Source organism: Doryrhamphus excisus, chromosome 1 (genome assembly GCF_030265055.1).
Source record: "Doryrhamphus excisus isolate RoL2022-K1 chromosome 1, RoL_Dexc_1.0, whole genome shotgun sequence".
Lineage (NCBI taxonomy): Eukaryota > Metazoa > Chordata > Actinopteri > Syngnathiformes > Syngnathidae > Doryrhamphus > Doryrhamphus excisus.
This window is the reverse complement of record NC_080466.1, coordinates 9983315-9998715: the sequence shown is the minus strand read 5'-3', so window position 1 is coordinate 9998715 and position 15401 is coordinate 9983315. Positions and strand designations below refer to the sequence as shown.

The 15401-nt window shown below is 39.9% G+C and overlaps 1 protein-coding gene across 6 annotated transcripts in view; it reads right to left on the bottom strand.

Moving 5' to 3' along the window:
- Positions 1-15401, bottom strand: part of LOC131098063 (protein kinase C beta type-like) — a 40717-nt gene that overhangs the window by 3138 nt on the left and 22178 nt on the right. For 2 of the 6 annotated variants that reach the window (XM_058045934.1, XM_058045931.1), the window contains 15 exons: positions 12714-12796; positions 11723-11834; positions 10258-10386; positions 9079-9235; positions 8868-9002; positions 8339-8435; positions 8112-8255; positions 7870-8043; positions 7694-7785; positions 6495-6557; positions 6262-6400; positions 6108-6188; positions 5917-6024; positions 4552-4692; positions 10-4168 (listed from right to left, as the gene is read on the bottom strand). In XM_058045934.1, the coding sequence (XP_057901917.1) occupies positions 4016-4168; positions 4552-4692; positions 5917-6024; positions 6108-6188; positions 6262-6400; positions 6495-6557; positions 7694-7785; positions 7870-8043; positions 8112-8255; positions 8339-8435; positions 8868-9002; positions 9079-9235; positions 10258-10386; positions 11723-11834; positions 12714-12796 (1808 nt within the window). In that variant the 3' untranslated portion in view covers positions 10-4015. Of the gene's footprint in view, positions 1-8; positions 4169-4551; positions 4693-5916; positions 6025-6107; positions 6189-6261; positions 6401-6494; positions 6558-7693; positions 7786-7869; positions 8044-8111; positions 8256-8338; positions 8436-8867; positions 9003-9078; positions 9236-10257; positions 10387-11722; positions 11838-12713; positions 12797-15401 lie in introns of those variants that run through there. The other 4 variants (XM_058045933.1, XM_058045929.1, XM_058045930.1 and 1 more) reach the window with 4 other exon arrangements.

The following is a 15401-nucleotide window of genomic DNA, read 5'->3' as shown; positions in this document are numbered from 1 at the left end:
CCACAGAGTGGGAAAAGGTTACGTTTAGAGTTACTGGTCCACAGTGAGAACAGAAAACAAAGACTGACAGGAAGCGGAAAAAAACTCCCATTGAAGCACAGTGATGAGAGGAAGAAAGGGGAGTCCATTTATCAACACAAAGACATTTTTGATAATGATCTGTCTGCTTTTGTATAGCGATTCACATAAACCAGTCCGTGTGCCAAAAAGTGAGTGCCCAAACAATGAATCCTATGTGTTGCGTGCATCTTTTAATCAATTCTGACTGCAAAATAACCCGCCATGGAGCCAAAGAAAGTTTGCAGTTTTGATATACATGAATTCCATCTCAGGGGAATCTATGGGAAGTCTGTATCAACAATAATTACTATCCCTTTGTCATTTGTAATTATTTTGCATGGTTGCGGCATGCACTATTTACATGATTTCTTATGGAAAAATAGGTTTTCATCTGACATTTTGGATTGAATTAATAAAAAAACGAGGTAGCTGTCACTTGAAGCGAGTTTGACTGTCTGTCGTTTCTACAAGATGACTGTCGAGGCTGCATATTTTGGGGCAGTGTAGACAGGGGAAGGTGACAGCGTGTAGTGCAGGGGTCTCAAACACGCAGCCACTAGTTTGAGGCCCCCGCCTTGATATGAAAGTATAATGTTAGTGCAGTCCGCGCAAGTTTGATATGGATGCTGTATGGTATCATGTACCCAGAAAAAATTATTACGTTTGATTAATGTTCATGTTAAAGGTTAAATAACTCTTAATAGTTATCCTCCCTATCCGTGTGGAAGTGGTAAGTTTTTGGCTATTTAAGTTTAAAGGAAATAACTTGAAGGCTACCGTTTAGGTCGCTAGCTCTCTAGTTTGCGAGTTAGCATGTGTCTCAAGACCCTGCAGTTGCGCAATATGTTGTAAATAAAAAGAGTATAAATGTGACTATAGTCGTGTTTTGTCATGTCTACAGGGCTCTAATAATGCTTTGTTCTATTAATCTGAAAAAAATAATTTGTGTACCCACCAATTATATGTGGTTTCTTAAGTTATTATTTGCCGTTTTATTATTATAATATTTATTTATTTATTACTGATTGATTGATTTTCTTTATTCTTGATTTGTTTATTTATTTTTAATCTTATTTTGTGTAGAAAAATAAAAAGTAAGATATTTGAGAACAGTGGAATGTTTTATCAGAGCTTTTCTTGTAGAAATTTGGAACCAAAGCGAAGTTTTTAAAAAAATGTTTTTAATAAATGCGTTTTTTTGGGGGGGGGGGTTTTGGAAAATCTGATGCGGCCCAGTCTCACCCAGACCCGAGCTCCAGTGGCCCCCAAGTAAATTGAGTTTGAGACCCCTGGTGTAGTGGGATTGTAGCCTTTGTATGTTGTTCTTTCTGTAGTTGTCGCCAAGTCTTAGTGGAATGGCGGGTTTCTGACAATAATGATGCCTCTATTGTCTATATAAAAAAGGATCAAAGATCTCAAAGATGGCAAATTCAGGTTACAAGTTTATCGATGACTTCGGGTAAATAGTAATACACCACTGAAGTCACACAAAAATCATAAGCCGTCTTGTAAGACTTGAGTACAAATGTAGTTTGAGGTGTCCAAGCCTTAAAAGGAACCGAAGAAACTGACTGCAGTATCATTTAGATCATTCAGAAGTGGGAGTCGAGTTTGGGAACAACGTGACAAAAACAGGTAAACACATTCAGAAAAAAAAAAAAAGATGGGGAAAAAAAACAACCCTGGACTGAATGTTACAGATACAAGGAGACCAGAGACAAAGACCTGTGTGTCAAAGAGGAACATTTTTGGTACAGACAAAGATCCAAAAACAGATCCTACAACAGGGAGGGAGGTGAGCCGAGCACATTAAAAAGAAAGGGGAAAAAAAAAAAGAGTGTTTACCTCCTCTTGTCTTGTCTGAGGGCAGCCAGCTGAACTGTGGAAGGACACTGGTCCTTCGCTTAGTTGTATGAGTGAAGCAGGCATGATTTGAATATTTCTTGGCAAAATATTTACTTTCACTTTGTTTTAGCTTTAGTGCTTAGATCAGTGGTTTCCAAAGTGCAGCCCGGGGGCCACTTGCGGCTGTTTTTTTTTTATTGGCTCACAGCACATACCAGACATATGATTTAACACGAAAACTTTAAAAAATTATAAAAAATTGTACTCTATCGAGAAAAAGTCGGAATCTTATAGACTAATATAAGGAAAAAAAAGTTATTTTAGCGGCATAAAGTTGAAATATTACAGAAAAAAGACATTACTCTGTAGAGAATTCTTATGAGGAAAAAAACAAAACAATGAACAAAGTTACGGTTTTGGAAAATTAGGTTGTGGAGAAAGTTAGCATTTCGAGAATAAAGTCAAAATTCAGATGAAATTATTATGAAGCAGGCACATGTGGCTTATACACTGGAATTTCTGGAATGGATTAATGGAATTTTCATGGTTTCTTATGGGAAAAATGTATTCAGTTTTTGACGGACCACTTAGAACGGATTAATACCAAAAAAAACGAGGTACTACTGTGTACATTCTCAGCATTTCAATTAAAATCCTTGCCTCACTTGAATTTTTTTTTTGTAATTTTTAAATGATAATTACTTGCACAAAACACATCAATGAGTTTTCTAAAGTTTTTCGGTGCTCAGTAAGAAGGCAGACACAGCAGATTTGGCCTGGTAGTCACCAGTGAGTATATTATCATTTCCAGTCATACGGAACAATTATACAATCCATAGAAGCTTCTGTCTTTCTTTCATCCACAACAAATACATTTGATATATTCATCTAAAAATGTTCACATGTTTCCTGCTATTGTTCACGGTTGCTTTTAAGTGCTTGCCTGTCTTCATTTGTCTCTGTGTGTGAACAAAACCGTGACAACAGCAGCACCACCTCCCCCTTCGGAGTCTGTTTGACACATTTGTTACGCACCTTGGCTCACGATAAACACACATGTCACCTGACATAAGAAAAATCAACTTTTGGAAGGTTATTGTGTTGTTGATAAACACAAATGTTTCAATGCATATTGTAAGGATGATGTGTTACGATTTAAATTGGCACACAGAGTTTGACTGCAATCTTGTGATTCTCAGTTCTACTGTACTTTGGCGCTTTGACAATCTAACGAGAGCTAATACAAGAGCGGTAAGAAATACTAGAGACAATGATGCCACCCATTGCATAACTGATGCTTTGCAAACCACATGAATGCAATTATTTTGCAGCTCTCATACTGGATCTCATTACATTGTTTACTTGTACCTGACATTTTGGTCTTTTGGGTCATTAAAATAAATGTGGAGTTGAATTCTGCAACGTTCAAAAGCCACCAAACAGACACAGACTGACCGCACAGAGCAGGGATGGAGGACATTTAGTAATTAATTGATTTTTTTCTGAAAAACTATTTTCTCTGTGTGAATGTTCAGACTGCTGTTTCCATGCTAGTATTGTGTTGAGATGAATAATGTTCACCAACGAGGAGGTCGGTATGGATGGATCTCATAGTAGCTGATCACAAACTGGTTGGATCGACAGCGCCTCTGCTGGTTGCTGTCAAGTAGTGCACTCCATTTTGCCCAAATTGCTTCCAGTTGTGATTATTTGAAATGTGACTCGATATATTGACTCGTCAATAACGCTGATACCGCATGGAAAATGACATTTAAACGGGGAGGCAGACCTGCCATTATTGTTATTTAAAGTGATGCCGCATTCAGGAAATGAGCAACACCTGCACTGATGATAGAAATAAATCCAGTAGAGAGAGGCTACCACAGCGACATTACTGGTGCCTTCATACTTGATATTCGGATGATTTCTTCAAACTGCCCTGATTTCTATCTGCATGATAAACGTTTTGCAGATTCCCTGCTAAGAACTCTCATTTCCCAAAGTGTCAAACTGGCAGCGTGGATATGCACATAATGGTGACACTCTCACATTGTCTGATACGGGAGGCTCACTACTGCAGTGATTATATGTATCGATGTATGTGGCATGGTCAGTGGATAGAGTGAGGGTACTCAGGGTTAAGAAATGAGAAGCCTTGGAATTCATCCTGGTCCAAGTTGGCTATAAGCTCCTGATCTGGGGGAGTCAGCTCTGGGGGATGGCGTGTGAAAAAGCGGTCAAAGTTCTCTGCGTCACGCCCACACTGCCATGGAATAGGAAAAGAGAAAGAAGATGGAGGGATGGGTGTGAGTGTGATGCGGAATGAGACCAAAACAAATGGAGAGAAAAAAGAAGAAATTGAACTAAAAAACATGGCATCAACCAATCAAATCGCTCACAGCCGAGACTGTGGATTTCCATTGGTCTACTTTATACAGGTGAGCCGTCATCATTGGTCATGACAATGACACATATCTGTGTAAGAGTAGTGACCAGTGACAGGTGATGGTTGGGTGCTGAGAATAATGATCTACTTACCTTGCTCTTGTTATTTCACCTATCAATTATTTCAGATTTCTATGTCGACAGAAGCTGTTTCGGCTGTGCTAAACAGGAAATTGTGTACTAGATGTGTGATATACTTACAGATTTAGGTTTGAAAGGCGGCTGAACCTCTTTATTCTCCAGCTTTTCCCAGTCAATGTAGCGGAAGAAGGCATGCTCCTTAATGTCCCTTTCACCCTCAGGACCGCAGCCGAGACGTTTGCCTGGGTGCTTGGTCATCAGCTAGAAATCACACAAAAATTCACTTTTGTACAGGTGAAAGATTTAGCATACTTTGAAACATTGCATCACATTTCTGTGATTTCTATCATAGGCTGTGATCACAGTTACATATCCAAAAACAGTGCTGTTCAGTTCTTAGAATTCTAAATCGACATTTTGTGAATTAAAACTAGGAATTTATTATTTCATGGATTCACACCAGATGTCAGGAGCTCAGTTTTGAATGTTTTCTGTGTTTGTTTGTTTTTTTTTTTGCTGAACTTATACCAATAAAAGGACTATAGCTTTAAATGGGGTGTTAATTCCTGAATGACTCCCATTCAAAGCAGTTAGAACCCAGCATCACCATCATCACTTTAATCTAGGCATGCACCAAGCCACATTTTTTCCCACTTCTGATCCGATTTTGGGGGCGGCACGGTGGTCTAGTGGTTAGCGCGCAGACCTCACAGCTAGGAGACCTGGGCTCAATTCCATCTCTGTGTGGCGTTTGCATGTTCTCCCCGTGCATGCGTGGGTTTTCTCCGGGTACTCCGGTTTCCTCCCACATTCCAAAAACATGCTAGGTTAATTGGCCACTCCAAATTGTCCATAGGTATGAATGTGAGTGTGAAAGGTTGTTTGTCTATATGTGCCCTGTGATTGGCTGGCAACCAGTCCAGGGTGTACCCAGCCTCTCGCCCAAAGACAGCTGGGATAGGCTCCAGCACCCCTGCGACCCTTGTGAGGAAAAGCGGTAGAAAATGAATGAATGAATGAATGATCAGATTTTGTTACATGAATTTGGATATGTGCTGATAAAGATACTATTCCACAAGCTCTGTTAACTTATTATTATTATATACAACAAAGGCTGAGGAACCACCAACTGCAGGTTGGCGACCTCTGCCCCAGATGCATAAATAAAGTTATTATTATTGTTGATTATTGTTCTCTGTTTGAGTAGTATCACTTGATCAAGCTTTTTCAAACATTCCACATTAAAAAAATAAGTAATAGAAGTATGGCTGATTCTGGTTTGATATTGCCATCAGCCGATATTCAAGGCTGCAATATCGGAAGTGAAAAAGTTGGGGAACCTCACTGCATGTAACTGACTGCACGGTTATACAGCCTTAGCCTTACTTCATTAGTTTAATTGGAATTATGTCTTAACAACAGCTTGTGCTAGGATTTACATGTAATCTTTTACATGTTTGCAATTGTCTCTGTATGTGTTCTCACCCCCTTGCAGATTGCGACGGCTTCTTTGGACATGGATTTTGGGTACGAGACATGATGCTCCATGATTGACTGGAACAACTCATCTTCATCCTCCCCATCAAAAGGCGGCTGGACATCAAAAACATGAACATGCGTAAATATTCTGGTCACCATTGTTTGTTCTTTATAAAAAAAAGTATGATAATGCCAACCTGTCCAGCAAGCATTTCATACAGTAGCACTCCGAAGGCCCACCAGTCTACGGATTTCCCATACGGCTGGTAGGCTATGATCTGGACGACAAAAGACAAAGGAGTGAGAATCACTGAGAGACAAAAAAATATATGTAAAGATGAGTAAACACACCTCAGGGGCGATGTAGTCTGGTGTTCCGCAAAATGTCTTTGTAGTAATGCCGTCGTACATGTTCTCTTTGCACATGCCGAAGTCAGCGATCTTTATGTGGCCTTCACAGTCCAGCATCACGTTGTCCAACTTTAGATCCCTGCAGGCACACTTGCAGGTGATAAGTACATACTACGGTTCTAGGAAGATTGTGAACAAGCACACGGCTTCAGCCAGTAGACAAACACACTCACCGATACACAATCCCTTTGGAGTGGAGGAAAAAGAGTCCAGTGGCGATCTCAGCGGCATAGAAGCTGAAATACACATGGACACTTTTTTAACTATTTTTTTAAAAAAATGTATGGTAGGTTCCACCCTCGGCCATCTCTGTGTGGAGTTTGCATGTTCTCCCCGTGCATGTGTGGGTTTTCTCCGAGTACTCCGGTTTCCGCCCATATTCCAAAAACATGCTAGGTTAATTGGTGACTCCAAATTGTCCATAGGTATGAATGTGAGTGTGAATGGTTGTTTGTCTATATGTGCCCTATGATTGGCTGGCAACCAGTCCAGGGTGTACCCCGCCTCTCGCTCAAAGACAGCTGGGATAGGCTCCAGCACCCCTGCAACTCTCGTGAGGATAAGCGGTAGAAAATTAATGAATGAATGAAACTACTTTAAACATTGAATCAAAAGATTCTATTTCCATTACTTCCCCTTTGGAAAGTTGTTTTTGGACTTCATATCTGGAATAGACATAGACATAGACTTTCTTTATTGTCATTGCACAATAACACAGCAGTGAAATTGCCAACGAAATGTCGTTGCCTGGCTCCCGTGTAATAATAAATAATAATGTGGAGAATAAATAGATTACATCAAATATTAACAATGTACAGCCTAAACAGTAATTTGTACAAATAATTTAAATAATTTAGAATAAATAACTAATATAATAAATAAAAATAAATAATTTAAAGTTTTGGTTGTGCATGTGGGCAGGTAGAGGGGCTTATTTGGCATTCAGCAGTCTGATGGCCAGGGGGAAGTAACTGTCTCTAAACCTGGTTGTTCTACAGCGGATGCTGCCGAAGTGGTTACCAATTAATGGACAATTAATGTCTTGCGTCACCCTACCACTACTGTAATGTACCACATTACCGCTGTTAGGACTTTTTAATGAAACATACGGTAGGGTACCAGTTGTTTTTTTTCGTACCATGAGTGCCCCTCCCCCCAAAAAGGAAATCTTAACCTATAAGGGGCTAGCTTGGGCACCACATAGTGCTAAAATCAAGGCTCATTCACCACTTGCTAAAACATTTGTACTAAAAACTTGACCCAGTCTAGTATCTTGCTTTTGCATTAAATGTAAATTCTGTACTATGTTTGTGGCGCATACAAAAGTACACTGAATTTTGCTGGATGAAGTACCCCGCTTCTTTTTACTCACACAGCATGTGGCTCCTTAAACTTCCCAACTTGTTGGATTTGGTACATGAGATCCCCTCCGTTAATATACTCCATCACAAAATACAATCGGTCCTAGAGGCCAAAGATGAAGAAGACACTACGGTGAATAACAGGTTATTCTATTAAATAGACTTAAAATAAGTCATTGAGTCCTACCATGGTCTGGAAGCAGGAATGCAGCTGTGTGAGGAAAGGTGGCTTCCCAGCAAGAGCCAGGACCCTTTTCTCCACCATGGTACACTCCACGTCATCGTCCTGAATCACTACATCCTTTTTCAGGATTTTTACAGCGTACAACTCGTCGGTACCTTTCCTCTCAGCCAGCATCACCTGAAAGAAGCCAGACAATTAGAAAATTATCTAAATTTCATGAGGCATGTTTTCCCTCCAGGAAATACCTTGCCAAAGCTGCCCTTTCCCAGAACCATAATGAAGTTGAAGTCAGAGAGCTTGATACGGTCCTGGTTACCATTGCTGTCATACTTGCTGACGGAGGAAGAGGAAGAGGGGTCTGACGGCTTCCCTGGACCCACTTTTGCCCTCTGGAGAGGAGAGAAGACCAAGATCATTAAGGGGGAGGGAAAACATGGCAATTTTATAAAAAAATTTGTCAATACTGACTCACTTCAAACTTTTGTCTTAGCTCCTCATTGCCATCTTCCCCATCAGGCTGTACGGGAACGTTAAAATACTCTCCTTCTTCCTGGGACAGAAGCTTGAACCTTGGGATAAAGATAAAAATGGTCTCCTAGGGCTGCACACAAAAAAATGATGTGCAGGGCACATATAAACAAACAACCATTCACACTCACATTCATACCTATGGAAATTTGGAGCTGCCAATTAACCTAGCATGTTTTTAGAATGTGGGAGGAAACCGGAGTACCTGGAGAAAACCCACGCATGCACAGGGAGAACATGCAAACTGCACAGAGATGTCCAATTGGTCAATCGAAACCAGGTCTTCGAGATCTCCTGACTGTGTGGCCTAAATGCTAACCACTTGACCAAGTATTAATAATAATAATAAAAACAATATGACAAACTTTATGTGTGCATGTGGAAAAAAAAATGTCCCAGAGAAGCGGTCCACTATGCTCAACACAGTCGTTCAACTTGCATGCCTTAAAAAGACCACACAGCCTCCACCTTACCATCCATCTATCCCTTGTTTCTGCAGCTCCGAGATCCCAAAGGATAGAGATCCCATGAAATCATTCCTACTAGTCAAATCCCAATCCCAGATCTCCACAGAGAGACGGCGGTCCTTGTCACTTTCTTTAAGGTTGCTGATGGAGGAGAGGACATAGGAGCAAATTAAAAACAAGTTCCAAAAAGAATACAGTATAAAAAGATAAAGCTCACAAAGTGAAGGTCTCATTCCAGGTGGGGTTTAGGCAGCATTTAATGGTCTTGGTCTTCTGTTTGCTCTCACTTTTGGGATCGGGGACCAGCTTGAGCTTCACATAGGGGTCTGACAAGCCATTAGGGTCCATGGGGACCAAGTTCTTGGCTTCTTTGACTGTGAAGGGAAAATCAGATATTATCAACTACTGCTGCGTTTCCATTGGAAAAAACAAGGTACCACTAGAAATAGTAGCTGGTTAGCTGGGGTTCCAACCGTGATGATCTGATACTAAGGGTGTAACGGTACACCGTAATCACAGTCCAGTTTGGTTTCAATGTCATGGTTCGGTGCACAGGAAGGGAACAAAGTGCAAACTCGCTGTGTCTTAGAATAAATACATTTCATTTGCAGGAGAGAACTAGGAAGTGTTGAGTACTGTTCATGCAGTGTAGTAGTAGCCTGTATCCACTATCTATGACTGACTTATTTTAATTGTTTACATGTAGCAGAACATTGTTCTCCATTGTTGTTGTTTGATGTGATCAATGTACACTGATGTGTTCAAGGTAGTGTGGATTTCAGTTTCCTGCAGTACTGTTTTGAAGTGGAATCGCAACTGCTGCAAAACCCGAAGTAGATCTGTGCTGGTACTGTGTAGTGGGAAAAGCGCATTTGTGAAGACCAGTATGAAGGGTTTTCAGTCACAACAGTGACCTCATGCTGTGGATTTTTTGGAATAACTCACTGAAATTAATAACGGAAACCAATAAGCTTTGAGCGGTAGCAGTGCAGAGACCAGAATGTTGACGAAACAATTCTGTAAGATTCTGTTACATCAGGGAAGTATATAGTTGGACATGAGCCTGCAATACTCCCTGGTTATTGTCCTTGGTTTGTTCTGCCCTAAATAGATCTGGATACATGTGACAACACTTAACAACAGTTTAGTTTCTGCTCCATAATTGATCCGGAGCTGTCTGCTGGAGACAAAGCTGGCATATGGATGCATGCAGGGGAGGCAATGTGGGCCAATCGTTGGACCATTGATCGGCTAATGGGCTTTCTGGTTTTGGTCTTAGGTGGATAAAGCGTTTGAGTCTCTCTCTCTCTCACTCGCTAAGTGGAGGTAGGTCTGTCTGTTTATATATACGCTCATACCATTATCAGTGTTTCTGTCCACCAGAGGGAGTACTTACTGGTGACGGTGAGGGTGTCCTCAATGATGCCAGCTGAGATTTGGATGCGCCCTCTCCTCTCAGTGTGATCAGTCCCACACAGGCTAGGCACGTTGGCCACACAGCGCTTATGGATGTTCATCATACAGTCTAAGACATACAAACATACATACAATAGATTCTATTGGTGTACACTCAAAAATCTAATGAACGGCTTAATTATTCGTTTATAATGAATAGTTTTACATACATACAATGCATATAAATACATACAAATACAAGATGAACAAAAATCAACATTAAATATTACTTTAACCTTCACTGAAGATGTGATTCTTGGTGTGACTGTTCCCAAAGAAACCATGTTCCGGTTTTGAGTGTTTCCCACCTCAATTACCCAAAATGGAACCACTTAATGTTTCAAGTGCCATTAATTTGATAAAGAAGATGAAAAACACAATTGGACTGAATTGAATTCAAGAAATAAGTCATGACAAAACAGAAAGATGGAGTCTGTGTTGCGTCTTGCTGCCACATTGTGCCTTCGGGAACACTCACATCAAGAATCACGTCTTTACCCAAGGTAAAGGTAATCTTCATTTACATTTAATTTACATTTATTTATAAATGTTCATTTATCCTTTTCATTCGTCAGGAAATATTGAATGCTTGTAACACTTTTAACATGTGTTTTGTGTTGACATTTTTGAGTCAAGCTCTGATGACATCATAGTCGTAGCTGACTTCCAGATCCGGTTGCCATTTTGTTAGCAAGCTACCTTTTTTTGTTACAGGCTGAGGACGTTTTGTGATATAAATACATTAAGAAGACAGTTGGACTCATGCAGCGTATTAATACACTAACCGGAAAATGTATGTAAAAAATATTTGCGTACAATTTCAGGGTTAACTGAAAAACACGCAAAAACAGGGACGCTAACTAAGGTACCGCTGTAATTGAACAAAGTCATTTGCAAGGATAAACTCCCTCTCACTAAATTGTAATGTCTCAGTATGTCCACTAGAGAGCAGCAAATGTAGATAGAAGCGTTTCCAGCAGAGGTTGTGTCCCTCAAGGTATAATTAACACGATATATCTCAGAGGGATAATTATTAATAACTTACTTTGCACCTTTTCAATGATGGAAAAGGTACAGATGGGTTCCTGAGTAATAAAAGTCTTGTGTCAGTGGTACAAAAACATACCCAGACAGTATAACAGTGTGAATGCACAGTGTAAAAAAATATAAATAAAATAATATATATATATATATGTGTGTTTGATTGGACACGTAAATACACCACTCACAGAATGAAACAGGTGTACTTAAATTGACCTTCTCTAAACCTTTGAATACACATTTGTGAAATATGGATGTGACTTGTTCAGTTTATAGCCTTAACACAAACCATCTGTAGATGAAACACGCACTCCCACACAAACACTATATACATTATATATAAATATATATGTAGGTGTACGTACGGTCACATTTCATGCCCTGGTGTATCAGCCCGTAGAGGAGTGAGCCACAGTGGTCACAAAAGGTTGGACTGGAGTACGTGTGCACCTTAAATTTGTGTTTACTACGAGGATCCTGCTGAGACACATAACAGAAGCAGTTTAGGATTAATCGTTATTACAGGATGAGGCTCCCATGGTACGGATGCATGACTGTGACTGTGTGTGTGTGTTTGTGCATGTGTGTGAGAGTGTAAACTACTGGCCCATTAACCCGAGGCAACCAGGCAGCACATTTTCCTTTTACCAACATGTCTAAAGTGATTTGAATTCAACCAGTTAACAGGAAACAGGCAGTGTGTGTGTGTGTGTGTGTGTGTGCCAAAGGACAATGATGACACAGCTAATTGCATCAGTAATATTTAACTCAATCACATTTTTACATTACTCTAGAGGACATTTAATAGTCAAACGGTGAACGGTTGTTTGTCCTGTGACTGAAAGGGGACCAGTCCAGAAGTCAGCAGGGATCGCCAACAGCTCACTGGTAGCCTTAACGAAGACTAGCGGTATAGAAAAGCAATGAATGAATGAATGAACTTGAACAGCCGTCATCCATGAGTCTAGCCTTATGCACTAGTTATTAAAAAGTGTTCTGTTGTATTTACATGTTCCATTAACAGTGGTTATATTCATTTTATAATTGTGGGACAATATAAAAGGTTTAAAAAAATATGATGCACGAGGTTCACCGGCAATGTGCATCACCTTAACATTAGCCCATCATTATTTGTCCTCAAAGTTAACAGACTGTTTCATTGTTTTGCCTCTAAAGAGCAACATTTCCACACTGTTAGACAAAGCCATCAATTTAATTACGTAACATTGAATTACTTTGCTACAAACTACCTGCAGCTACCTTGTTTTGATGTGACGTAATATATGTGAAGTGGAAATTCCCATTCCAAGACAAGCTGTAAAACCTGGAGCCATGGTCTCTATATGATTTACTTACGTCTGAGGCGGGCCCCTTGTCGGCACCGGGACAGGAAAAGGTGACAAATTCATGACAGCGCTTGTGGACCACAAAGCAGCACACTGTGGAATGGAAAGAAGAGGAAAAAAAATATTATTATTTTTTTGGGCAATCCCAAATCAACAAAGAGATGAATCAATATGTCAATTATGTGCCATTAGTCACTGCATAATAAGCCACTTATTGCCTCCCCATGGAGTGCTTAATTTTGTTTTGTATGGTGTTTGTTTGGCAGGACTGTTTCTCTTCTTTATTCAAGCAAATGAATAGAGAAATAAATATTGTCACATTTTAATCATGTATTATGTATTTCATATCTGGATTAACTACAAAACTACTCCATATTATATATACATAAACATACATACATACATATGTACATACATATGTACATACATACATACATACATACATACATACATACATACATACATACATATATATATATATATATATATATATATATATATAATCATGCTTCGCATAAATCACTTATCACGGTTTGATCTGGAAGCAATTACCCATGATAAAAGAGGGATTACTGTACCCGATAGTCGCTACAGGCGTAAATGAGCTATTTTTGGATATTCATTTTGTAGCTCATATTTGATCAGTCTAACGAAGGCATAATGAACATGGCAGGAACCGGTTGGGTTGTTTCATTTAAGCCAAGTAAGTTGTAGTGTCCTTGTAACTTCAACAACTTAGAGTGGATGTTTTCATCTACCACATGGTTGTTTTTACATGATATTGTGAGAGGAGGGTGATGAGAGTTTTGCTCTGAGTCCCAAGCTGAATTTTCCATTATGATGTTTAAATTAGGGCTGCACGGCGGACAAGTGGTTAGTGCGGAGACCTCACAGCTAGGAGACTCGAGTTCAATTCCACCCTTGGCCATCTCTGTGTGGAGTTTGCATGTTCTCCCTGTGCATACGTGGGTTTTCTCCGGGTACCCCGACTTCCTCCCACATTCCAAAAACATGCTAGGTTAATTGATGACTCTAAATTAGGTATGAATGTGAGTGTGAATGGTTGTTTGTCTATATGTGCCCTGTGATTGGCTGGCGACCAGTTCCCGCCTTTTGCCAGAAGACAGCTGGGATAGGCTCCAGCATGCCCGCGACCCTCATGAGGATAAGCGGTATAGAAAATGGATGGGTGGAATCCTCAAGGTCCTAGCCCACTGCGGTTATAATCTTGCATTCATCTGCAGTAACCCTGACACAAAATGCTGACACACCTATGAAGTGAAAACTATTTCAGGTGATGACGTCATGAAGCTCATTTTGAGAGAACACTAAGGGTTTGTAGAGCTATCAAAAAAAGAAAAGAGTGGCAAAATATAAGCCATATTAAGAGTTATTTCCCACTTTTTTGTGAAGTACATAATACAATATATATTACAATCAGGTTGACTGTGTCAACCACACTGACCAAAATGACGCACACACTTTGACACTGGTTGACATTACGCTTTGGTTTAATCTTAATTATTCACACTGTTGTTACCTTTTCATGAGGTGCAAGAGCAACTGGCAGCAGTTTCCATGGGTTTCTGGCCATTAATCAACACAATGCTTTTGTGTACATGTGAGAATTTGTTGAATCACATCGACAGAAGGGCCAGCTTCTCCAAAAATCAGAGTTGTACTTGAGGTTTATAAAGAGGGTCGAAGTAGGCCTGACCCCTTTGTCACCGTGGATATGCGGGTTTAGTCTCAAGGCCTCTCACTCAGTCCCCTACTCAGCCTGATTAACTAAGCAATGAACAGGAAATGTAGTTTTCGGCCACTCAGCATTTAAGCCAATTGTGCAGCTATAAAAAGCTTGCAATTAGTCGGAGGTATTTGGACAATGAAGATTGTGATTGACACTTTTAGTTTTTTTAGTTGTAATTAAACAGTTTCACAAAAATATCGCAAAAATCTAAAAACTGTCTCCCCGATACTTGACATTACTCCATTAGGAACACGCGCTCTGTTCAAGTGGAAACATGCTGCAAAACAACATTTCTCTTCACAAAGCACAACAATTTCCTTTCAAGTTTCTTTATTTCTCCTTTTCAAGTGTGAACGTCTAAGACAGCTGCTTCTAGACTAGACTTGTCGTTCATAATGAAAGCAACAAACTTCTGCTTTTGGTAGTCGGTTTTCCTTTAGTGGAAAACATGGGCTTCCAAATATAGTAAACATTACAGTTTGGGTGTCCAAACTTTTTCTCACAACGGCTGCAGATCATTGGGCGGAAGTCACATCAAGACGAACTCAATGGCAAACTCTAGCAGGGAAGTTAAATTGAAAGAGGTGTGGACTGACTTGGGCTTTTATAGTGTGGATGGGACTCTCAATGTGCTCATTCATCCTGAAATACAGGCGTCATATTTGCACAGAACACTTATAAAAATACTTGATGAAGCAAATATTCTTTGGTGAACTACTCAACATGAGCTGGTAAGTTACTGCAAGCATGCAAACTACCTGTTGGAGACCCTCACCATCTTAAAGCCGGACACACTGCGTGTTTATGTTCAACTACTTAGACACACATCTTGTGTTTTGATGACAAGTTTTATAATGACAGCAAGAGAGCAAGATTGTCAAATCACACTTTAAAAAGGTAGATTAGCATGTATCCCATGAGCGTAATAGCCACTTGTAGCTCATCGAC